The sequence below is a fragment of the Odocoileus virginianus genome, chromosome 16 (genome assembly GCF_023699985.2).
Source record: "Odocoileus virginianus isolate 20LAN1187 ecotype Illinois chromosome 16, Ovbor_1.2, whole genome shotgun sequence".
In the NCBI taxonomy this organism is placed as follows: Eukaryota; Metazoa; Chordata; class Mammalia; order Artiodactyla; family Cervidae; genus Odocoileus; species Odocoileus virginianus.
The window spans coordinates 18196781-18223548 of record NC_069689.1 but is presented as its reverse complement, the minus strand read 5'-3'; the positions used below and the strand labels follow the sequence as shown (position 1 = coordinate 18223548).

General features: G+C 36.9%; 1 protein-coding gene across 12 annotated transcripts in view; it reads left to right on the top strand.

Annotated features, from left to right (window-relative positions):
- Window positions 1-26768, top strand: part of UNC79 (unc-79 homolog, NALCN channel complex subunit) — a 270926-nt gene that overhangs the window by 67514 nt on the left and 176644 nt on the right. For 11 of the 12 annotated variants that reach the window (XM_070477922.1, XM_020875952.2, XM_070477919.1 and 8 more), the window contains 3 exons: window positions 300-392; window positions 9499-9554; window positions 10226-10355. In XM_070477922.1, the coding sequence (XP_070334023.1) occupies window positions 300-392; window positions 9499-9554; window positions 10226-10355 (279 nt within the window). Of the gene's footprint in view, window positions 1-299; window positions 393-8630; window positions 8699-9498; window positions 9555-10225; window positions 10356-26768 lie in introns of those variants that run through there. The other variant, XM_070477924.1, reaches the window with a different exon arrangement.

The window sequence follows — 26768 nt, the reverse complement described above, 5'->3', positions numbered from 1 at the left end:
ACATATTGGAAACAGAGATCACATCTAAGTAAAATTCTTATAAAACTATTACATTACATTCTGACATTATTCCTGCTCCTTGAAGATTCTCACTAAATATGCCTGTGATAAAGACTATGGTAGTGTTTGTATGCCAGGACAAATTTTGTGATTTTATTTATGCAAAACTTCTGTTGATTTTTTTCAAGTTTCTTTTCAGCTCTCATGCCCTATGCAAAGTAGCAGCAAAATATATAAACAAATATACATTTACAAATATATGTATAAATTGTGTCTAATCAAAATAATTTTGGTTTCAGTGGGTTCCTCAAGGAGAGAAGGCGTTCCTGCCCATGTTAATCTCTCTGCATCATCCATGCTAATGATTGCAATGCAGTACACATCCAACCCAGGTAAGTGGAAATTTGGATGGATTTATTAATACCAAGACCAATAACTGAATAAGATATCAAATAGGCAAACTAGAAATTCTTAGGAGATTTTCTTTTGGTGAACAGACAACTGGAGTTGTGTTAGAAAACAGATTTCAAAATTGAAATAAGTTGTGCACTGGGAAGACCCAGACAGGGAGGTGGGAGGGGGGACCAGGATGGGGAATACATGTAAATCCATGGCTAATTCATTTCAATGTATGACAAAAACCACTGCAATGATGTAATTAGCCTCCAACTAATAAAAATAAATGGAAAAAAAAAATTGAAATAAGTTTTACTTGCCTCTCGCTGTTAGTAGTAATCTTATTGGCTAGTGATATTTTTAGAATATTTGAGAACAGTTATAGAACACTGACTGGAAATGGCTTGAATATAAGTATATAGAAATAATTCAATTATTGAAATAAAAATAAAATAATAATAAAAATAAAAACAATCACCTGCAATTCTAACAACTATAGATGACCACTGTGAATATCTTATGAATTTGCTACTCTGATACCACATGAATATCCTTGCACATAAATCTTTTATTATATTTGTGACTGTTTCCTTAGAGTAAGTTCATAAAGGGGGGAGTAATGGGTTGAAGGCTTGAAAAAATTTTCAATATTCCCACTAATTATGTATGAAAGTACACTGTACCCTGTTATTGAATGCTATAACATTTGTATAGAGGTGACTAGATAAAAAACAATATCTCATCTTGATTTGTGTTTCTTTGATTACTAGTAATGTTAGACAGATTTAATCAGGTATACTTTGTTCGATTTCCATTTATCAGTGTCACTGCAGATGCACTTTGGGAAACTAACCTAAAAGGGGACTGACTATTGGAGTCACATGCTAAGACATGATCTCAATTTTTATTTTCATTAGGCAAGTAGACAAATTTGGTGGTTCTGTTTTTGACCTTCTACTTAATTACATAATGAGTATTAATTGAGTTTTTTAACTCAGGATGAGGAAACCAATTTTTTTTTTCATTTCAAAATCTTAATGTTTCTTAATCTGAAATATCATCCTTCAAATATGAAATCCCTTATGATTATTATATGAGTTTAATTAAAATATATATTTGGAGGAAGTTATATCTCATATCTCTCTTTGGTTTAAAGGATCCTCATAATATCATTTATATTTATTAGAATATAATGAATCTAGTTTGTTAAAGTCTCTAGTTAGTTATCTAAGTCTCTGAGAATCTAGTTAGTTAACTAAACTATCTACATCAGGCTTTGGTCCTAATTTCCATGTGGGAGGTGGTTTAGCAGGTTGGGTAGAATCATGTGCTTTGAGGTTAAGGGTATGTGAGTTCACATCTGAGCTCAGCACAAATTGCCAGTTAGCTTAACCATAAGCAAGTTCTTTAACTTCCCTAAAACTAAGTTTTCTCATTTAGAAAATGGAAATAGTTCTTTCTGCAATAACTTCAAATGTTGTTGTGAGGATTTAATGGCTTAGGTCTGTGTGAAGTACTTCCTCAGCATAGTGACTTGGCACATCATGAACACTGCTCAGTAAATGGAAATGTGGATCTCTACAATCTGCCATTGTCTTCTTGGCGTTGAATGTTTCATTGGGAAACCACTGCTATCAAACAGTGTTACTTCTGTTATTTCTAAATCTGTGTCTTCATCTGTTCATGGGGGGACATGTATAGCCAGCTCTTCTATACTAAGAATGACATGTGGAACAGCAAGTTAATCTGGTGATGGGGGAAATGGAAAAAGTGAGGTGTTATCCACCAGGGGGCTCTCTGAGACCAAGTGGGTAGGACATTATTATCCCTTGAACTTTTATTGGGGGAAGACAGCCAGTGGAAGCTTGATCCTTGTAGCTGATTGTGTGTCAGGGATAGAGCCGAGTTCTTGCTCAGGTACCAGGAATTCATTGCATAACTCCTGTGTACATTGCTCTGTGCTCAGCACTGTGAAAACCACCCTGAAATGTGAGACATGGTGCCTGCTATGGAGCTTATGTCTAATTGGGAAGATTAGGCTTATTCACATAAATGATTACTTTACAGTGTAAAGTAGTATGTAAAAAGTACCAAATAAATTCTATGGATACTGTCAATTCATCAGAGGAGAGAACTGTGTGGGTTGAAATGATCAGGAAAGGCTTTGTGCTGCTTGATCAAAGTATGGGTCTTAAATCGGATAGAATTTTGATTGACAGGGTAAGTGGGGCGTTCTGGGAAAGGAGGCAGTTTACATAAAGGGACTCGTTGGGTCTGTTCATGGACAGTCAGTGGCCTCCTCTGAAAAAGGTTTGTGTAGCAAACACAAGGAGAAGAGCAGACACCGTGGAAGAGAAAGTACCCCAGAGCAGAGAGCGCAGTCATGGCTTCACACAGTTCCCGATCTAGAGGACCATTTATAAGGTCAGCAAGCAGTTACTGAGTATCTGCTAGGTGTAACCCCTCCTCTCTCTTCCTGAAGTTTATCATATGGTGGAGGGAGAAGACACTAACCAACATTGCACAAGCAAGTGTCCAGTTTCCATTGTGACAAGTGCTTTGAATGATGTACATTGTGCTATGATGAGACCCTATAAAAGGGGATTTTTCTTTTTTTGAAGAGATTAGGGAGAGCTTTTCTGGGAGTATGACCTTTGCTCTGAGGACTGATGGATGAGTAGCATTAACAAGGCCTATCAGGGAGTGGAGGTTTCCAGGCAGGGGGATCTCATGTGTCAGAAGGGAAACTTGCACGCAGGTGGGACTGACAGGTCACTGTAGCTGGAGCTCAGAGTAAGGGCTGCCTGGCGTGAGATGAGACTGTAGACATCCACGGGTCAGAACACGCAGGATGCTGTGGGCTCTGGGAGTCCTGCGCTCATCCTAAGTCCAATGGGGAGGCACTGAAAGACTTTGCATGTTTGCGTGTGTGTGTCACTGGGGTTTCCCAGGTGGCTCAGTGATAAAGAATCTGCCTGCCAATGCAGGAGATGCGGGTTAAATCCCTGGGTTGTGAAGATCCCCTGAAGGAGGTAATGGCAACCCACTCCAGTATTCTTGTCTGGAGAGTCCCGTGGGCAGAGGTGCCTGGTGGGCTACGGTCCATGGGTCACACAGAGGCAGACACGACTGAGCATGCACGCACATATGTGTTACCCTAGCTGCAGCTTAGAATGGAATAAAAGGAGCCAGAGTGGATATAGATTGACCCATGAGGAGGCCATTGCATTTGTCTATACATGTAAAAGTCAGGGTTGATTGAGGCCAAGAAAAGTGGATATACCTGAGAGCTATTCAGAAAGTAAAAATTGTTAGGATTTGGTGACATATTGGATATCCCTGAGAAAGAAGACACTGGAAGAGAAAGACCAGGCTTCTAAGGGAAGATCGTGAGGTCTATTTTGGACATGTTATGTTCAAGGTGTCCTTAAAATATTTGAGAGAAGATGATATACCTTGGACTAATGCTTTGTTGTATGTCAATTATATCTCGATAACACTGGGGGAAAAACCTACACATAACCTCAGTGATAATTCTCTATGTCCTAAAAAATTGGAATTGGTCAAACAGGAGATGGCAAGAGTCAACATTGACAGTTTAGATATCAGTGAACTAAAGTGGACAGGAATGGGCGAATTTAATTCAGATGGCTATTGTATCTACTACTGTGGGCAAGAATCCCTTAGAAGAAATGGAGTACCCCTCATTGGGTACTCCATGCAATATTTGGGCGCAATCTCAAAAACTGCAGAATGATCTCAGTTCACTTCCAAGGAAAACCATTCAGTATCACAGTAATTGAAGTCTTTGCCCCAACCACTACTGCTGAAGAAGCTGAAGTTGCATGGTACTTTGAAGACCTACAAGACTTTGTAGAACTAACACCAAAAAAAAAAGACGTCCTTTTCATCATAGGGGACTGGAATGCAAAAGAAAGAAGTCAAGAGATATCTGGAATAACAGGCAAGTTTGGCTTTCGAGTACAAAATGAAGCAGGGCAAAGGATAACAGAGTTTTACAAAGAGAATGCATTGGTCATAGCAAAAACCCTCTTCCAACAACACAAGAGACGATTCTACACATGTATATCACCAGATGGTCAGTACCAAAATCAGATTGATTATATTCTTTGCAGCTGAAGATGGAGAAACTCTGTACAGTCAGCAAAAACAAGACTGAGAGCTGACTGTGGCTCAGATCATGAACTCCTTATTGCAAAATTTAGACTTAAATTGAAGAAAGCAGGGAAAACCACTAGATCATTCAGGTATGACCTAAATCAAATCCCTGATGATTATACAGTGGAAGTGACAAATAGATTCAAGGGTTTAGATCTGATAGACAGTGCCACAAGAACTATGGACGGAGGTTCATGACATTGTACAGGAGGTGGTGATCAAAACCATCCCCAAGAAAAAGAAATGCAAAAAGGCAAAGTGATTGTCTGAGGAGGTCTTACAAATAGCTGAGAAAAGAAGAGAAGCGAAAGGCAAAGGAGACAAGGAAAGATATATCCGTTTGAATGCAGAGTTCCAAAGACTAGCAAAGAGAGATAAAAAGCCTTCTTAAATGAACATTGCAAAAAATAGAGGAAAACAATAGAATGGGAAAGACTAGAGATCTCTTCAAGAAAATTAGAGATACCAAGGGAAAATTTCATGCAAATAGGCACAATAAAGGACAGAAATGGTATGGACCTAACAGAGGCAGAAGAGATTAAGAAGAGGTGGCAAGAATACACAGAAGAACTGTAGAAGAAAGATCTTAATGACCTGGATAACCACAGTGGTATGATCACTAACCTAGAGCCAGACAAGCTGGAGTGTGAATTCAAATGGGCCTTAGGAAGCATTACTATGAAGAAAGCTAGTGGAAGTGATGGGATTCCTTCTGAGCTATTTCAAATCCTAAACGATGCTGGTGCTAAAGTGTTGCACTCAATATGCCAGTGAATTTGGAAACCTCAGTAGTGGCCACAGGACTGGAAAAGGTCAGTTTTCATTCCAATGCCAAAGAATGTTCAAACTACTGCACAATTGCACTCATTTCACATACCAGCAAGGTAATGCTGAAAATCCTTCAAGCTAGGCTTCAACAGTACGTGAACTGAGAACTTCCAAATGTACAAGCTGGATTTAGAAAAGACAAAGGAGTTCAGTTCAGTCACTCGGTCACTGTGACTCTTTGTGACCCCATGGACTGCAGCACACCAGGCTTTCCTGTCCATCACCAACTCTCAGAGCTTGCATCTTTAAATTTCATTTCATGAAATTCATTAAAAATAGTTTAATTTCATGGCTGCAGTCACCATCTACAGTGGTTTTGGAGCCCAAGTCTGTTACTGTTTTCACTGTTTCCCCATCTATTTGCCATGAAGTGATGGGACTGGATGCCATGACTTTAGTTTTTTTTTTTTTTTTAATGATCTTAGTTTTTTGAATGTTGAGTTTTAAGCCAGCTTTTCCACTCTCTTCTTTCACTTTCATCAAGAGGCTCTTTAGTTCCTCTTCACTTTCTGTCTTAAGGCTGGTGTCATCTGCATATCTGAGGTTCTTGATATTTCTACCAGCAATCTTGATTCCAGCTTGTGCTTAATCCTGCCTGGCATTTCAGATGATGTACTCTGCATAGAAGTTAAATAAGCAGGGTGACAATATACAGCCTTGATATACTCCTTTCCCAATTTGGAACCAGTCTGTTGTTTCATGTCCAGTTCTACCGGTTGCTTCTTGACCTGCATACAGGTTTCTCAGGAGGCAGATAAGATGGTCTGGTATTCCCGTCTTGTTAAGAATCTTTCACAGTTTGTTGTGATCCACACAGTGAAAGGCTTTAGCATAGTCAATGAAGCAGAAGTAGATGTTTTACTGGAACTCTTTTGCTTTTTCTATGATCCAATGGATGTTGGCAATTTGATCTCTGGTTTCTCTGCCTTTTCTAAATCCAGTTTGTACATTTGGAAGTTCTTGGTTCACATCTTGCTTGGAGGATTTTGGCCATTACTTTGCTAGCATGTGAATTGAGTGCAATTGTGTGGTAGTTTGAATATTCTTTGACATTGCCCTTCTTTGATATTGGAACGAAAACTGACCTTTTCCAGTCTTGTGGCCGCTGTTGAGTTTTCCAAACTTGCTTGAATATTGAGTGCAGAGTACATCATATGAAACACTGCACTGGATGAAGCTGAATCTGGAATTAAGATTGCAGAGAGAAACATCAATAACCTCAGATATGCAGATGACACCATCCTTATGGAAGAAAGTGAAGAGGAACTGAAGAATCAGTTGATTAAGGTGAGAGAGGAGAGTGAAAAATCTGCCTAATACTCAACATTCAAAAAACTAAGATCATTGCATCCAGTCCCCTCAGTTCTTGGAAAATAGATGGGAAAAAAAATGGGAACAGTGACAGGTTTAATTTTCTTGGACTCCCAAATCACTGCGAATGGTGACTGCAGCCATGAAATTAAAAGATGTTTGTTCTGGGGAGAAAGGCTATGACAAACCTAGACAGCAGAGATATTAAAAAGCAGACTTTGTTGACAAAGGTCCATCTAGTCAAAGCTATGATTTTTCCAGTAGTCATGTCCAGATATGAGAGTTGGACTATAAAGAAGGCTGAGTGCCAAAGAATTGATACTTTTGAGCTGTGGTGTTGGAGAAGACTCTTGAGAGTCCCTTGGACTGCAAGGATATCAAACCAGGCAATCCTAAAGAAAATCAACCCTGAATTCCATTGGAAGGACTGATGTTGAAGCTCCAATACTTTGGCCACCTGATGCAAAGAGCCAACTCCTTGGAAAAGACCTTGATGCTGGGAAAGATGGAGGGCAGGAAGCGAAGTGGGCAACAGAGGATGAGATGGTTGGATAGCATCACCGAGTCAATGAACATGAGTTTGAGCAAACTCCAGGATATAGTGAAGGACAAGAAAGTCTGACACGCTGCAGTCCGTGGGGTTACAATGATTCAGCCATGATTGAGCAACTGAACAACAGCAAAACACAAAAATGCAAATAAATTAGCTTCCTTCAGGAAAAAAGAGGTGATAGTAATTAAGAAGTTGTATTATGAGTCTTTAACCCAGAACAAAATTCTGGACTAGAAGTAATGAACTTTGAGCCCTCACGTTCAATGCTATTCACTGAGTTGTATATAGATGGTAAGTCAAGTTGTACAGTCATACCTTCTTTTACTATGTTTCACAGATCTTGTGTTTTTTTATGAAGTGAAGTTTTGTAGCATCTCTGCATTGTCAAATGATGGTTAGCATTTTTTAGCAATGAAGTATTTTTAAATTGAGGTGTGTTCATTTTTTTTTTTAGATATAATGCTATTGCACCCTTAATAGACTATAGTATAGTGCAACCATAACTTTTGTATGCCTGAAGAAACCAAAAAATTTTTATTATTCACATTATTCCAGTATTTGGTGTGGTCTGTAATGGAACTTGTAGTATTTCTGAGGCATTGCTGTATATGAGTGTGACATTGCTCATGAGAGAGCATAGAATGAAAAGTGGATTTTATTTATGATCAGACCCTCAGGAACTCCAGCAGATACTGGCGCAATGGAAGAGGAGGAGCTTGCCAAAGAGACAGAGAGCTGTTTGGCTGACTAATAGACTTTAAGCTATAAAAATGTTTGTTGTATACTTAATAGGAAGTCTTGGAGATAGCTGTATCAGAGGTCTGAGATGCCATCTTTGGGTTTCTCTTGAATTTCCCCTCATGTTTGCAAGATATGCAACAGTGGAGGTTATTATATTCTTACATGCATGCGTGCTCAGTCACTAAGTTGTGTTGACTCTCTGCAACCCCATGGACTATAGCCTGCCAGGCTCCTCTGTTCGTGGAGTTCTCCAGGCAAGAATACTGCAGTAGGTTGTCATTTCCTTCTGCAGATCTTCCCGATTCAAGGATCAAACCCATGTCTCCTGCATTGCAGGAGGATTCTTTACTACTAAGGCACCCGGGAAGCTCATATTTTAAACAACCATATCTAAAAAACGGGTTTCAAAAATATATCCAATCAAATCTTATCAAAAGTAGGATCAGTCAGGATGATTAGAGAAAGGTTTTCTGGTGTGCCTCTTTCCTTTTGTCAAAGAGGAAAAATGAGTCTCAGAAGCTCCCCGGCAGATTCCCTTAGGTCTTGCTCGTCAGCACCAAGTCACGTGGCCTTCCCAGCTGCAAGAGAATCTGGTGAACTGTCTTGCTTTGCAGTCTGTGTACTGGGAGCTGAACAAGGAAGAAAGGGTTGCTGACAGCAGTTGAATAGCACCAGCACTGCCTGCCACAGGTAACAGGAGAGGATCGGTCATAAAGTCAAGGAAAGGGGGTGTTCAGCAGTCCTGAATGTTGATGAAGGTCAAAGCAGAGGTAGACTGAAAAGTCTCCATGGAGCTAAACGACTCAGAGGTCATCGGTGACTAAAGGGAGACCAGCTTCAATGCTGTGATAGGGTTGGAAGATAGGTTAGGGAAGATTTCAAATATGTACCTAACTAGGGTGGAAATATCTTTCTTCCACAAGTAAACATAGGCAAGTCAAAGAAGCGTGCCATTGTATAGCTTTTAAGAATTCCTCAACTAGATGAATTGGTGCTAAAAGACCTCCTTTCTAATCCATCAGTCTGTCCTTGCTATCTATCCAAACTTGGGCAAGATAGGAAACCAAACCTCAGTTCTCTAGGTGCAACATGGTGGTTATGAAATACATAATGTTTAAAGCTCTTAAGCTCAATACCTGGCATAAAATGAACACTCAATTAATGTGAACTTTTACTATGATTAAGCAATTTTTTTTCTGTGTTGTTCTTGATTACATTAGTATAAGTTTACATTATAAAAGTATGATTACTAGGGAGTTTTCTTAATATTTCCTATGTTAATAAGATAAATAAAATACTTTTCAAGGATCTTGAAATAAAACTTGACGAAGTCAAAGGCTTATATGATTTTTGATAGATATGAATATAAGAAAATAAATAATTTCTAATTTAATGATTAGAGTGAAGAGTCCTACTAATGTAGTTTATTACACAGGATCTTTTGCCTAGTGTTTATATCTGATACACCAATTATATTTTCTTCCTTTCAGTGTATCATTGTCAATTATTGGAATGCCTCATGAAATATAAGCAAGAAGTCTGGAAAGTAAGTTTGGGGTCACGTTAACCTCACAGTCACAAACTGAATTTATATAATAGAGAAGAAGTTGTTTGCATATTAAAACTATTGTTTAGGTAAAATTTATTGATGTCTTATTATTTTGGTGTGGTAGAAATTATTCTTTCCTTACTGGTTAATTATTTATCATTCAGAGGAGAAATGAGACTTAGAACAGAGTGACTTGACAGAAGCTGTAATTGGATATCTCTCATTTGTGGAATTTAGCAAATACTGTACCATGTGACAGTTTTATTTAATTTGAAAGGTTACTTGGGAAACTTTCTTCTTTCAAATAGGAGATGTGAATTATTAAGAAATATGTTTTATGGAAATGTTTTTAAAAATGTAGTGTTTGGCAAACTGTCTTTATGCTGTTCTAAAATCTTTCACATTATTCTGAATAGAGAAGAATTTGTTAAAAGATAGTATACATCTGAACACTACCAGGGCTGGCTTATTTACAACACCCATGAAAATAATAAAAGAAATATTCTAATGTGATTTAATCTGCAAAGCCCACTTAGATGATGAAGTTCCTGGGAAATTAACCACCTGAATCCCTCCACTAGAATTTTCACTGCTTTGGTAATACTGAATGAGCTACCTTTATTTTTATTTGATGATGTTGGTGAAAACATGTTTCTTGTTTCCTTTAGGATCTTTTGTATGTGATAGCCTATGGGCCTTCACAAGTGAAACCTCCAGCTGTGCAAATGCTGTTCCATTACTGGCCCAATTTAAAACCTCCAGGGGCAATAAGCGAGTACCGGGGCTTGCAGTACACAGGTAAGAGAAGATGAGCTCTGTGTGCCCCATTTTATTTCTCCTGTGCCATATTTGGCTCACTTACTTATTTTTTTAAATACTGTTAGATTATATTTACTGTACCCTTAGATATTGTTATAAATCCTTTCTGAAACTAGATGATATAAAAATAAATTAATTAAAATTAATTTCAAATCTTATGACATCATAGCAAATTGTGTTAAGTTTCAGCCCCATTTGCTATACACTGGCCTCTGGTTTTACCCTTGCTAATCACATTGATCACCATAAAGGTGTGAGCAGTTAGTAATGCTGCAGATTGGCTCAGATTTAGCAGGGTCCCTAGTGGCTGATTCTGCTCTGGTGAGAAGACTCGGAGTGCTTTCAGCATTACAAATTCAGGCACTAAATAAAAATTAAATGACTCTGAAAGCCTAGTTGGACATGAAGAGTCAACCACTGGTGAATACTGGTATAATTAATAAGCAAGTAAACACTGAGTTTATTGCAAAGACATATATTTAGCAAAAAATGAAATAAATTAGCCCCTGTGTCACTAATGTTTATATGTTATAGAATCAAAGAAGCAATATATGGCTAATAACATTTCTGATGCCCCTGACTACCCTCTCACTCCCACTTAATTGTATACATATTCTTATGAAAATGTAAGAGGTAAATATTTTGGCATAGCTTTTATTCAAGGTATGGTGGTATTGTATATTGATATTCTAAGAATGTTTTTCTTTCTTGGCATTACTCAACTTTCTGAAAGTGATTTGAGGTGGTTCAAAGGGGATTTAACTTAATACAGATGTCTGTTTTCAGTTTCTGATTAAAGCCAAGTGTTAGAGATATTGATGGTCCTGGGTGAACTTATTCTATACTCGAAACAAATATTAGCCTTAGTGATAACAATGGTATTAACTGAAATGATGAAGGTAGATAGTAAGAAATTAAAAAAAGTAGAAATTGGTATTATTTATGTTTTATATCATTAACAGTAGAGGATGTTTAAGTGTTGCTAAGTGGATAATTTGAGTGTAAAGGCAAGAATTTGGAAATACTCATAAAACAAAAGATGAAACGACTGAAAACTTTGACACCAATCAATATATATCAATATATTCCAGAAATAAGCATTTATATGATGTGTGAATAGGTAACCAGTATCAAATGAAGCTGATTTATTTGATAAATATTTGAAAATACTATATGAAAGAGAAAGCATGTGGCAGGAACTATACCTTTTATTGACAATAGAAGGATTGACACAAAACCAGACCTCATGGAGCTTAATGCAGTTTAGATATGGAAATTCATTCATTTATTCTGCAAATATTTATGGGACATCTACTACTAACCAGACATTATTCTAGGCACTGGTGGTACAGTGATTTAAAAAAACAGGCTGAAACATTGGCCTGGGCATTCCGGTTGCGGTGGAAAGACCAGGAAACCATCTCTCAGTGTAAGAAGCACAGTGCCTTGCTGCGCTTAGTCGCTCAGTCGTGTCTGACTCTTTGTGACCCTGTGGACTGTAGCCCACCGAGCTTCTCTGCCCATGGTGATTCTCCAGGAAGGAATACTGGAGTGGGTTGCCACGTCCTCCTCCAGGGGATCTTCCCAACTCAGGGATCAAACCCAGGTCTCCCACATTGCAGGCGGCTTCTTTATCATCTAAGCCATCAGAGCAAATACAGAGAGCTGCGGGAACACACCGGAAGGGCCTCTGACCTCACCCCAGTGGTGGGTTAATTTGGAGAAGGTTAAATTGTCAAGGAAGGTTCTGGAGTGTGTGACATGTAAGCTGATACCTGAAAGTTATGCGCACAATAGATAGAGTCATAAGCGGAGTGAATCATGAATGGATAAGATGTGAGTTTGAAGCAGAAGGAACTTCATGGATTCAGACTTGGAGGCCAAAAATAGCACAATTGTATTTAGGAACTGGAAAAAATCTTATGCAGCCGGGTAGTGGAGGGACAGGAGGAGACTAGCTGGGAGAGAAGCAGAAAGCCTGACAGGGCCTATGAAGGAGTTTGGATTTTATCCTAGCAGCAAAATGAAACCATGGACAAGTTTTAAATGGAGAAACCACATGATGAGATTTGCCTGTTCTGAGCATCTGAGAAGCCCACAAGGTGACCACCAATTCCATTTACCCCATAACCACACCCTCTTGGAAGGGCCAGCCAAAGCTGTCTGCCCGGAATAGCTCAGCCTATGCTTACTGAGACCAAAGAGACTCTTTCATCTTTTCTTGGTGTATCTGAACAAGATGTTTCCGTCTACAGGCATTCATTTTTCAATCCATTCTTGTATTCATACCCCCCCACATTTCCATTCTTGCCATGTGTCATTATGTGCCTGCTACCTGCCATCCTCCATCCAGGGAAGTAGCTGTCTTGGAACTCCCGTGATAGTGGAGCATGGCATTCTGTACAGGAAACAGAAGATCATGGAAAAAGTTTAATCATTCTGTTCTGTGTATTACAATTTATCCAGCACTGGCTGTTTGTCAGACATTGGTCTAGCTGCTAAATATCTCATATAATATTTTAGCCTGCTCTTAACTGAACAGAATTTGTGAACCAAGCACCATATTTAGTTTTACAGACAGTTTTTTTCAGTTTATTCTCATAAATATCTTGGGAGGTATATTTTCTTATTTTAATGTTACAGATCAAGATGGTACAGAGTTTAAGTAACATCACTAAACTCACACAAATAATAAAAGAGCACAGCTTGAGTTTGATCCTAGGTCATCTTAATTAAAAACCTACATTTTTCTGTTCAATTCAGTTCTGTAATTAAACTTTAGCTGGAGCACTGGAAATTTTCCGCAATTCTTCCCGCAATGAAATATGCACTAAAGAGTATCATCAGTATTTAAATGGTTTTACAACCTTAAATATCCTCCATAATAAAAATTGTGTGGAGATAGAATTTTATGGACCCAAAGATGAAATGCTTTTTTAGGGACCAGCAACACTGTATGTCTTCCCAGTGATTTGCTTCCTTTTTAAGATGTAAATTTTATTTTTTTGTAAAAGAAAAATTTGTTTTTAGAAAAATTATTGAAATATGAAAGTGAGAAAAAAAATATGACCAAGAAATGACCATTGTTAGCATTTTGGTTTATTACCCTTCACTTTTTGTGGTGTACCTTTTAATATAAAATAGATTATATTGTATATAATTATACAAAGTTACCTCTCCCCTTTCATTATGACATTTTTCAAAAACAGAAATGTTTAAAGACTAACACTATGAGCACACATACAGCCACCTAGATTTAATCATTGTTACTAATTTTAACTATGCATATGTTTATATTTAATGTATTGATTGCTTTTAAAGGATAGTAATGTGGGAATATTACAGCTCATATGAAGAAGATCAAATAGTGAGGATTTGGTAATCTACAATGTTTGCTTCTTTTGAGTTTATTAGTATTTATCATAAACAAAAAATTACCCTAATTATTTTGGTCTTTAAATACAAGTCCTAAAGATGCAAAAATTACAGGTTTCTTGGCAATGAAATAGCCATTATATTGTTCTATAAAGCTCTGCTTCTCTGGGGAGAAAGAAATCATTTAGCAATTTTCTTGCTACAATATGCCAACTAGTACATAATTTAGCCTTTGTTAGCGAAGATGGGCACCAGTTGTGTAGTTTCCATCTGAATTACAGGACAAAAATGTGGCACAAATACATTTCTAAGACAGATTGTGGCAAGAGTAGATAGAGAAAGTACTACTAACTTAAGATAGTGCTACGAGGCTAGACTTTGGCCTAGCCTACCAAATATATATTTCTACATTAGTACAGTTGGATTTTTGAGTTGTATATAAGTTTAAAATACAAGAAAGCCTACCAATCCTTTAATGTCATAACTTCCTCCTCATTGAGTTCTTCTTTATTTTATTGTATTGATTTTATCTCTACATAACTTAAAACGCTTTAAACCGTTTTATTGGTGCGTTATACACATATGAAGTAATACAAATTTTAAGTATATATGGCTCATCTCCCACCATGTTTACTATGATGATTGCATTTCCTTCTGTCCCGCAGTTAACCACTAGCCTTGTTTCCAACATCAGAGGTTATTTTTGCCAATTTTTGAACTTTATATAAATGGAATGTGCACTCATCATTTGTGTGCACACATATGTGTGTGTGATTTGTTCATGGGTTGAGCATAACTGCACTTTGTTCATTTTTTTTATATACATATTTTACCAAATGTATGTACCACAGTTTATGTATCTGTTTTCCTATTGATGGATATTTGAGTTGTTCCCACATTTTGGCTCTTATAAATGATGCTGCTGTGAACATTCTTCCACATATCTTTTGAGTATACACATGCATACAATTCTGTTATATATGCCTAGAGTGGAAGTACTGGATCAGAGGGTATGAATCTATCCAGTTTTAATGGATAATAATAAAATTTTATATCCTTTAGTGCAAATCTTTCTACCTCATAATTGTGAACCTCTTCCTTGTCTACCCCTGGTTTCCTCTTCTTCCTTCTTCTCTTCCTGTTTTTCTTCTTCTTTCAAGTAGCTATTTGCTAAGTTGAAGAGTTTGTCAAATTAAACACACACAAACACATACCTAAGCAACTAGGATTTTGATTGATAATTGCCTTGAATCCAGATCAATTTGGGGAACTGGCACCTTTGTAGTATTGAATCTTCCAAACCAAAACAATATCTTCAATTAGTTGGGCTTTCTTTAGTTTCCCTCAATGCTGTTTTCTAGTTTTTGTGTAGATGTCTTGCCTATGACTCATGTAGTATGTCCCTAGGTATTTATTTATCTTTTGATATTATTATCAATGATAAATCTTTTAGAAATCACATTTTCTAACTCTTTTTGCTAATATGTAGATTTGCAGTTAATTCTAGTATGAAAATGAAAGTGTTAGTCGCTCATTCATATCTGACTCTTTGTGACCCCATGGACTGCAGCCTGCCAGGCTCCTCTGTCCATGGGATTTCCCAGGCAGGAATACTGGAGTGGGTTGCCATTTCCTTCTCCAGGGCATCTTCCCAACCCAGGGATCGAACCTGAGTCTCCTGCATGCAGACAGATTCTTTACTGTCTGAGCCAGCAGAGTATACTGGTCTTATATTCAGCCTCCTTGATAAATGCACTTTTTAACTCTAATAATAGATTTGGAGACACTTTTTAATAAGTGCAGGCACTTATTAAAAAGCTTTCATGTGTGAAGCTATATTACTGTTGAATGATAACAATTTAGGGCTTTCCAGATGGCCGTAGTGGTAAAGAACCTGGCTGCCAATGCGGGAGACGCAGGTTTGATCCCTTGAGAAAGGCATGACAACCCACTCCAATATCCTTATCGGGGGAATCCCATGGACAGGAGAGCCTGGCAGGTTATGGTCCACAGGGTTGCAAAGAATTGGACATGAGTGAAGTGACTTAGCACAAACATAAGATGACAGTTTAATGTCTCCTTTTCAATCCTTATGCCTTTTGTGTCTCTTGCTTTGTACTGGCTAAAACCTCCTATGCTATGCTGAGTTCTGAGTTCCTTGAGGTTGCTTCTTTGACCCATGTGTCATTTAGAAGGATGATAATTTCTAATCATAGGGAGATTTTTGTAGTGAAGTTTTGTGTTGGTTTATAGCTTGATTCCTCTATAGTCAGACAACATACTTTGTATTATTTCATTACTTTGACAATTTTAGCACTTTCTTTACGTAAGCTTATGGTCATTTTTGTAAATATTCCTGTATGTTTCAAAAGAACTTGTATTTAGCTATTGTTTAATACTGTGTTCTATGTATGTCAATTAAATAAAATTTTTTATTGTATAGTTCAAATGTTCTATATCCTTATTGCATATTTGTATATTTCTTCCATCAGTTACCAAGAGTAGAATGTTAAACTCTCCCATGATGACTGTGGATTTGTATGTTCCTCCTTGTAGTTGTCAATATTTGCTGTATAAATTTGGGAGCTGTATTATTAGATTCATACAAATTTAGAATACAGTATCTTCCTGGTGGGGCTTCCCTGGTGGCTCAGTGGTAAAAAAAATCACCAGCAATGCAGGAGACACAGGAGATGGAGGTTCGATCCCTGGGTTGGGAAGATCTCCTGGAGAAGGGTATAGCAACCCACTCCAGTATTCTGGCCTGGAGAATCCCATGGGCAAGGGAGCCTGGTGGGCTGTAGTCCACAGGGTCACAGAGTCAGACACGACTGAAGCGACTGAGGACACACACACGTCTTCCTGGTGAACTGAAACTTTTACCATTATGAAGCGCATGTCTTTAATTCTAGTAATGCCTTTTCATCTGTTAAAATATACTTTGTTTTATTCTAATATATCTACACCAGCTTTCAAGAGTGCATGCACGGTATTTTCCAATCTTTTGTTTTCAACTTTTTAATATTTTTGTATTTCATGTGTGTCTTGTAAGTAGCATATAGTTCTATTTTTTAAACTCAATTTTCATGATCTTTGCCTTTTAATTGAAGCACTTTGTCTACATATATGTAATATACTTACTACTTGATTTGATTAAGCTCCTGTCAGTTGCTTCATTTACAAATAATTTTTCCCGTTCTGTAGATTTGCTTTTCATTTTGTTTATGGCATCCTTTATTGTGCAAACACTTTCACATCTGATTAGGTCCTGTTTGTTTATATATTTTCTTTCTTTTGCCTTGGCAGACAATCTAAGAAAATATTGTTATGATTTGTGTCAGAGAATATCTTGCCCATGTTCTCTTCTAGGAGTTTTATGGTGTTATGTCTTATATTTAAGTCTTTTAAAGAAATAGTTATTTATTTATTTGGCTACACTGGGCTTTAGTTGCAGTATGTGAAATCTTTTGGTTGTAGCATGCAGGATTTATTAGTTGCAGCATGCAAAATCTTTAGTTGCAGCATAGGAACTCTTCATTGCAGCATGTTTGATCTAGTTCCCTGACCAGGGATCAAACCTGGGCTCCCTGCATTGGGATCGTGGAGTCTTAGTCCCTAGTGGGACCACCAGGGAAATCCTATATTTAAGTCTTTAAGCCATTTTGCATTTATTATTTTGTATGGTGTAAGCGAGTATTCTAACTTCATTGATTTACATGTGACTGTCCAGCTTTTCCAACACAACTTGAAGAGACTGTCTTTTCTCCATGGTATATATTCTTGCCTCCTTTATTGAAGATTCATTGACCATTTATTTTTGGGCTCTGTATTCCATTCCAGTGACCTGTATGTCTATTGTGCCAAAGCCTTGCTGTTTTGATTAATGCTGCTTTGTAGTACTGTCTGAAGTCTGAAAGGGTTATACCTCCAGCTTTGTTCTCTTTCTGCAGGATTACTTTGGCAATTCTGGGTCTTTTGTGGTTTTGTATGAATTTTAGGATTATTTGTTCTAGTTCTGTGAAAAAGTTATGAGTAATTTGATAGGGTTCACATTAAATCTGTAAATTGTTTGGGGTTATGTGGCCGTTTTAACTGTATTAATTCTTCCAATTCAGAAGCATGGGATATCTTTTTATTTTCTTAAATCATCTTCAATTTCCTTATCAACGTTTTATAGTCTCAGTGTATACATCTTAAACCTGCTTGGTTAGGTTTATTCCTGGGTATTTTTTAAAATGTGATTTAAATGGTTTTTTTTTTTTTTTTTTTACTTTTTCTGATAGTTCATTGTTAATGTAAAGAAAGGCAAAAAATTTCTGTATAATAATCTTGTATCCTGCTACCTTGCTGAATTTATCAATTCTAATAGTTTTTGTGTGGAGTTTTTAAGGTTTTCTTTATAGAGTATCATGTCATATGCATATGAGACAATTTTAACTCTTCCCTTCTGATTTGGATACCTTTTACTTTTCTCTTGTCTGATTGCTGTGGCTAGAACTTTAAATACTACGTTGAATAAAAGTGATGAGAGAGAGCATCCTTGTCTTGTTCTAGAATTTAGGGAGAAGTCTTTTAGCTTTTTGCCAATGAGTATTATGGTTGTGGATTTGTCATAAATGACTTTTATTATGTTGAGATATGTTCCCTTTATACTCGCTTTGGGAACAGGTTTTATCATGAATGGAAGTTGAATTTTATCAAATGCAGTTTCTGCATCTATTCAGATAATCTTGTGCCGTTTTTCTTTTTTCAATGTGATGTATCCCATCGATTGCTTTGCAAGTGCTGAACTACCCTTGAGATCCTGGAATGAATTCAACTTGATAATGGTGTATGATCTTTTTATGTGTTCTTGTGTTCAGTTTGCTAATATTTTGTTGAGGATTTTTGTATCTATATTCATAAAGATATTGGCCTACAATTTTCTTTTTTTGTAGTGTCCTTGGTTTTGGTATCAGAGGTGATGGTGGCTTCATAGAGTGACTTTGGGAGTGTTCTCTCCTCTTCAGTCTTTTGAGAGTTTGAGAAGGATACGTATAGTTCTTCTTTGTATGTTTGATAGAATTCCCCAGTGAAGCCACCTTGTGCTTTTGTTTGTGGGGAGTTTTTTTTTTTTAATTTAAATTAAAATTATGGATTCTGTCTTACTTCTAGTGGTCAGTTTATTCAAATTATATTTCTTCTTGATTCAGTTTTGGTAGGCTGTATGTTTCTAAAACCTTGTCCATTTCATCTGTGTTGTCTCTGTTTTTGGCATAAAAGTGTACATAGTGTTTTCTTGATTTTTTTCTTTTCTGTACTTCTGTGGTATTGGTTGTTATTTCTCCTCTTTCATTTCTTATTTTGTTTATTTGAGTCCTCTTTCTTTTCTTCTTGGTGAGCTTGGCCAGAGGGTTTTTTGATTTTGTTTATACTTGCAAAAAAACTAGCTCTTTGATTTTTTTCTATTTTTAAAAAATCTCTTATTTATTTCCTCTATGATCTTTATTATTTCCTTTCTTCTGCTTACTTTAGGTTTTGTTTGTTCTTCTTTTAATTTATTTAGATGGTAGTTTAGATTGTTTATTCAGGATTTTTCTTGTTTTTTTGATACAGACATATTCAGCTCAGTCGTGTCCAACTCTTTGCGATCCCATGAACCACAGCATGCAAGGCCTCCATGTCCATCACCAGCTCTCAGAGTCCACCCAAACCATGTCCATTGAGTCAGTGATGCCATCCAACCATCTTACCCTCTGTCGTCCCCTTCTCCTCCTGCCCTTAATCTTTCCCAGCATGAGAGTCTTTTCAAATAAGTCAGCTCTTCGCATCAGGTGGCCAAAGTATTGGAGTTTCAGCTTCAACATCAGTCCTTCCAATGAAAACCCAGGACTGATCTCCTTTAGCATTGACTGGTTGGATCTCCTTGCAGTCCAAGGGACTCTCAAGAGTCTTCTCCAACACCACAGTTCAAAAGCATCAATTCTTCTGCGCTCAGCTTTCTTTATAGTCCAACTCTCACATCCATACATGACCACTGGAAAAACCGTAGCCTTGACTAGATGGACCTTTGTTGACAAAGTATTGTCTCTGCTTTTTAATATGCTGTCTAGGTTGGTCATTACTTTCCTTCCAAGGAGTAAGCGTCTTTTAATTTCATGGCTGCAATCACCATCTGCAGTGATTTTGTAGCCCAGAAAAATAAAGTTAGCTACTCTTTCCACTGCTTCTCCATCTATTTGCCATGAAGTGATGGGACTGGATGCCATGATCTTAGTTTTCTGAATGTTGAGCTTTAAGCCAACTTTTTTCACTCTCCTCTTTCACTTTCATCAAGAGGCTTTTTAGTTCCTCTTCACTTTCTGCCATAAGGGTGGTGTCATCTGCATATCTTAGGTTATTGATATTTTTCCCGGCAATCTTGATTCCAGCTTGTGCTTCTTCCAGCCCAGCATTTCTCATGATGTACTCTTCATATGAGTTAAATAAGCAGGGTGACAATATACAGCCTTGATGTACTCCTTTTCCTATTTGAAACCAGTCTGTTGTTCCATGTCCTGTTCTAACTGTTGCTTCCTGACCTGCATACAGGTTTCTCAAGAGGCAGGTCAGGTGGTCTGGTATTCCCATCTCTTTCAGAATTTTCCACAGTTTATTGTGATCCACACAATCAAAGGCTTTGGCATAGTCAATAAAGCAGAAATAGATGTTTTTCTGAAACTCTCTTGCTTTTTCAATGATCCAGCAGATGTTGGCAATTTGATCTCTGGTTTCTCTGCCTTTTCTAAAACCAGCTTGAACATCTGGAAGTTCACAGTTCACTTATTGCTGAAGCCTGGCTTGGAGAATTTTAAGCATCACTTTACTAGCATGTGAGATGAGTGCAATTGTGCAGTAGTTTGAGCATTCTTTGGGATTGCCTTTCTTTGGTATTGGAATGAAAACTGACCTTTTCCAGTCCTGTGGCCACTGCTGACTTTTCCAAATTTGCTGGCATATTGAGTGCAGCACTTTCACAACATCATCTTTCAGGATTTGAAATAGCTCAACTGGAATTCCATCACCTCCACTAGCTTTGTTCGTAGTGATACTTCCTAAGGCCCACTTGACTTCACATTCCAGGATGTCTGGCTCTAGGTGAGTGATCACACCATTGTGATTATCTGGGTCTTGAAGATCTTTTTTGTACAGTTCTTCTGTGTATTTTTGCCACCTCTTCTTAATATCTTCTGCTTCTGTTAGATCCCGACAATTTCTGTCCTTTATTGAGCCCATCTTTGCAGTAAATGTTCCCTTGGTATGTCTAATTTTCTTGAAGAGATCTCTGGTCTTTCTTTAATTTTTGCTGTGCAACAAAGTGATTCAGTTTTACATATATATATTCTTTTGTTGTATCCCATCTATTTCATGTATTTGTTTTCATTGTTGTTTTCCTCAGGCATTTAAAAATTTCCTCTGTAATTGAGATCTAATCTTACTGCACTGTGGTCAGAAAAGATGACTGGAATGATTTCATTTTTTTTGAATTTACCAAGACTAGATTTATGGCCCAGGATGTGATCTATTCTGGAGAAGGTTCCATGTGCACTTGAGGAAAAGGTGAAGTTGATTGTTTTGGGGTGAAATGTCCTATAGATGTCAGTTAGGTCTAGCTGGTCCATTGTGTCCTTTAAAGTTTGTGTTTCCTTGTTAATTTTCTGTTTGGTTGATCTATCCATAGTTGTGAGTGGGGTTATTGTGTTACTGTTAATTTCCTCTTTCATACTCTTTAGTGTTTGCCTTACATATTGTGGTGCTCCTATGTTGGGGAATCGGGATGGGGAATACATGTAAATCCATGGCTAATTCATGTCAATGTATGACAAAACCCACTACAATATTGTAAAGTAATTAGCCTCCAACTAATAAAAATAAATGAAAAAAAAATATATATATATATTCAAACTGTTAAAAAAATGGAAAAAAAATTTCCTCTTTGATTTCATTTTTGACTCATTGGTTTTTGAGTAGCCCAATTGTTTAGTCTCCGTGTAATCGTTTTTTTCCTTTTCATACTGTTCCTGGGGTTCTCAAGGCAAGAATACTGAAGTGGCTTGGTATTCCCTTCTCCAGTGGACCCGGTTTTGTCAGAATTCTCCACCATGACCTGTCCATCTTGGATGGCCCTGCATGGCATGGCTCATAGTTTCATTGAGTTAGACAAGGCTGTGATCCATGTGGTCAGTTTGGATGGTTTTCTGTAATTGTGATTTTCATTCTGTCTGCCCTCTGATGGATAAGGATAAGAGGCTTATGGAAGCTTCTTGATGGGAGAGACTGACTGTGGGGGAAACTGGGTTTTGTTCTGATGGGCGAAGCCATGCTCAGTAAATCTTTAATCCAATCTTCATTTGATGGGCGGGGCTATGTTCCCTCCCTGTTGTTTAGTCTGAGGCCAAACTATGGTATGGGTAATGAAGGTAATGGCAACCTCCTTCAAAAGGACTTATGCAGGCACTGTTGTATTCAGTGCCCTGACTGCATAGCAGGCCACTGTTGACCCACTCCTCCACCTAAGACTCGTGGACACTCACAGACAAGTCTGGATCAGTTTCTTGTGGGGACACTGCTTCTTTCTCCTGGCCCTGGTGTGCACAAGGTTTTGTTTGTGCCTTCTAAGAGTCTGTTTCCCCAGTCCTGTGGAAGTCCCGTAATCAAATGCTGAGCTGGATGAAGCACAAGCTGGAATTAAGATTGCTGGGAGAAATATCAATAACCTCAGATAAGCAGATGACACCACCCTAATGGCAGAAAGTGAAGAGGACCTAAAGAGCCTCTTGATTGAAGTGAAAGAGGAGAGTGAAAAAGCTGGCTTAAAACTCAACATTCAGAAAACTAAGATCATGGCATCTGGTCCCATCACTTCATGGCAAAATAGATGGGGAAACAATGAAAACAGTGACAGACTTAATTTTTTTGGGCTCCAAAATCATTGCAGATGGTGACTGCAGCCATGAAATTAAAAGATGCTTGCTCCTTGGAAGAAAAGCTATGAAAAACCTGGGCGGTATATTAAAAAGCAGAGGCAAAAAAAAAAAAAAAAAAAAAGCAGAGACGTTACTTTGACAACAAAGGTTCATCCAGTCAAAGCTAGGGTTTTTCCAGTGGTCATGTATGGATGTGAGAGTTGGACTATAAAGAAAGCTGAGAACCAAAGAATTGATGCTTTTGAATTGTGGTGTTGGAGAAGACTCTTGAGAGTCCCTTGGACTGCAAGATCAAACCAGTAAATGTTAAAGGAAACCAGTCCTGAAAATTCATTGGAAGGACTGATGCTAAAGCTGAAGCGCCAATATTTTGTCCACCTGATTACTCATCTGAAAAGATCCTGATTCTGGGAAAGATTGAAGTCAGGAGGAGAAGGGGGTGACAGAGGATGAGATGGTTGGATGGCATCACCAACTCAATGGACATGAGTTTGAGCAAGCTCTGTGAATTGGTGATGGACATTGAAGCCTGGTGTGCTGCAGTCCATGGGGTTGCAAAGAGTTGGACACAACTGAGCGACTGAACTGAACTGAACTGAGTTGTTTTTTCCCTCATTTCTCTTTCTGTGGTTGGTTTCTAGTTTCATGCCAAGTTGTTGCTCTTTTGAAGATTAAACTGCCCTTTTTTTAAAAAGTTTTTCTTTTTTTTCTATTTGATTGAAATTTTCCTTTTTTTCCAGTTTTATTAATAAATAACATATGTCACTGTATAAGTTTATGGTGTACACCCTGATGATTTGATTTGCATACATTGTGAAATTATTACTACAATAAGTTTGGTGCCCATCATCCCATCAACACAAAGAAGAGAAAGGAAAAAAATTTTCTCCATGTGGTGAGAACTCAGGATTTACTCTTTTAATAACTTTCCTATATACATCCTATGTACATCCTATGTATCATACAGCAGTGTTAGTTATAATCTTCATGTTGTACCTCAACTCCTAGTAATTATTTATCTTTTAACTGGAAATTTGAACTCACATCTTTTATCCATTGATGGACACTTACGTTGCTCACATGTCGTGGCTATCATGAGTAATGCTGCTGTGAAAATGGGGCTGCAGATATCCTTTTAAGTTACTATTTTCATTTCCTTTGGGCATATTTCCAGAAGTGGAAATGGTAGTTCTATTTTAAATTTTTTGAGTATTCCTTTTACTGTTTTACATAATGGCTGTACTAATTTACAATATTGCAGAAAGTTTCTGCATCTCTTGTCTTTTGGATGATGGTCATTCAAACTGGTGTGAGGTAGTATTTCATTGTGGTTTTTAATTTGCATTTCCTTAATGACTAGTGGCGTTGAGAATCTTTTCATGTACCTGTTGGCTTTTTGCATATCTTCTTTGGAAAATAGCTATTTAGGTCCTTTGCTTGTTTTTTTTTTTTTTTTTTTTAAACTGTTTTCTTCTTTTTCTTTGCTATTGTGCTCTATGAATTCTTTATATATTTTGGATGTTAACTACTTATCAGATATATGGTTTACAAATATTTATTGCCATTCCATAGGTTGCTTTTCACTTTGTTGAAGGTTTCTTTGGCTGTGTAAAAGATTTTCAGTTTGGTGTAGTCCCACTTATTTGTTTTTGATTTTATTGTTTATGCTTCAGTGTCATATTAAAAGGTGATAATCAAACACATGTGAAGGTGCTTTATTCTTATGTTTTCTTCCAGAATTTTCATGGTTTCAGGACTTACATTTAAGTCTTTAATTCATTTTGAGTTAATTTTTTGTGAGTAATACAAGATAGGGGTCCAGTTTTATTTTATTTTTTTTACATGTGAATATCCACTTACTGAAGAGACTATCTTTTCTCCATTGAGATTCCTGGCTCCCTTGTCATATACTAATTGACTGTATATGCTTGGGTTTAGTTCTGGGCTTTCAGTTCTGTTCCATTGGTTGTAGATCTGTTTCTATGTTGGTATCATACTATTTTGATTATTATAGCTTAAAAGTATAGCTTAAAATCAAGGAATGTGATGCCTCATGCTTTGTTCTTTCTCAGAATTTCTTTGACTATTTGAGGTCTTTTGTGGTTCCTTATGCATTTTAAGAATGTTTTTCACATCTATAAATTATGTCATTTTAATATTGGTAGGAATTGCATTGAATCTATAGATGGACTTTGGTAGTATTGAAATTTTAACACTGTTAACTCTTCCTCTTCATTAACATGGGATACCTTTCCATTTATTCATGTCTTCTTTGATTTTTTTAAACAATGTTTTATAGTTTTTAGACTAGAGGTCTTTTGCTTGCTTGGTTAAGTTTATTCCTAAGTATTTTATAATTTTTGATGCTATTGTAAATGCAGTTTATTTATTTCTTTTTCACAAAATGCACTGTTAGTATATAGAAATACCACTGATTTTTGTATCTCAATTTTGTATCTTGCAACTTAACAGAATTTATTGATGAGATGTAAGTTTTCTTGTTGTGTCTTTAGGATTTTATGTTTATAATATAATGTCATCTGGAAATAGAAACAAGGGTATATCTTCCTTTCCAATTCTCATACCTTTTATTTATTTCTCTTGCCTAATTGCTCTAGCTGGGACTTTCAGTACTATGTTGAATAGGGGTGGTGAGAGTGGGTACTTTGTCTTGATCCTGAACTTAGAGGAAAGGCTTTCAACCTTTCACCACTGAGTATGATGTTAGCTGTGAACTTGTTATATATGGCCTTTATTAATGGTGAGATATTTTCCTTCTATGCTTGATTTGTTAAGATTTTTTTTTTAATCAAGAATGGATATTGAATTTTGTCATATGCTTTTTCTGCTTCTGTTGAGGTAATCATATGATTTTTTTCTTTCATTTTGCTAATGCAGTGTATCATATTTATTGATTTGTGTTTGTTGAACAACTTTTGCGTCCTAGTGATAAGTCCCACTTGATGTGCTGCTGAATTCAGTTTGCTGGTATTTTATTGAGAATTTTTATATCTATATTCATCAGAGAGATTGGCTTTTACTTTTTTAGTAGTGACCTATCTGTGGGCTCTTAAATTCCTGGTGTGTTCACCAAAGTTACTTACTTTGGCTATATTGGAAATACAGTGTATCTCTAACACTCTGTGACCTCTAAAATCACTGTTCAGCTTTTAGCCATTAAACCATTAAGCTTTTGTTCTCTGCTAGTCCTTGTAGAGCTTTTCTGTGAGCCCATGAAGTTTAGGATTAAGCCAAGGACCTGAGGAGCATCCTTACACAGATTTATGGGACCTCTTCTCTGGCACTCCCTGTTGTTCTTACTCAATTTCCAGTTGCCTTAGCAATTCTTCACTGTGATGTTTCCTTTACTCACTGAAAATGCTAATTACTTATTGGGATCCACTTCTTTTTGCTGCAGTTTGGAAATATTCCCAGGCAGAAAACCAAAGTGAATGTAGAACTTTATTTGTGTGTTCTTCCTTTTTCAAAAGATTGCAATCTTGTGTTAAAATCTACACCCAGTGTCGGAAATGAGTTGCTTTATACATTTTTTCCGGTTGAAGGATAAGTCCATATATTATTAAAATATCATGGTTGTAATTGAAAGTTCCCTTATTTCTTCAACAATGGTTTATACCATATTCTCATCTTTCTTTCTGAAATCCCAATGACAGATGTGTTAGATCTTCTCTCCCATGTCATCTATGGATATTTCTTGCATTCTCCTGTATTTCATCTTTCTATGCTTCATTCAAAATCTCTTTGTCTGATTTTTCTTCCTCCTCATTAGTTGTTTAGCTTCCCAAATTATTTTTCATTTTGTTAATTATGTTTTTAAATTCTGAAATTTCCATTTGGTGCTTTAAAAGTTCCAGTTATTTGATATAATCTCTAATTTATCTTACTTTATAGCATATATTAAGCATATTTATTTTAAAGTCTGTTTCTGATAACTCAGTATTCTAGATCTCTGGAGGCTATGATTCTATTGAATTTCTTTTGCTTTCTTATCTTTTTCTTTTATGTTCTTGAAAAAATAATTGTGCAAGATATTAGATAGAAAAACTATAGA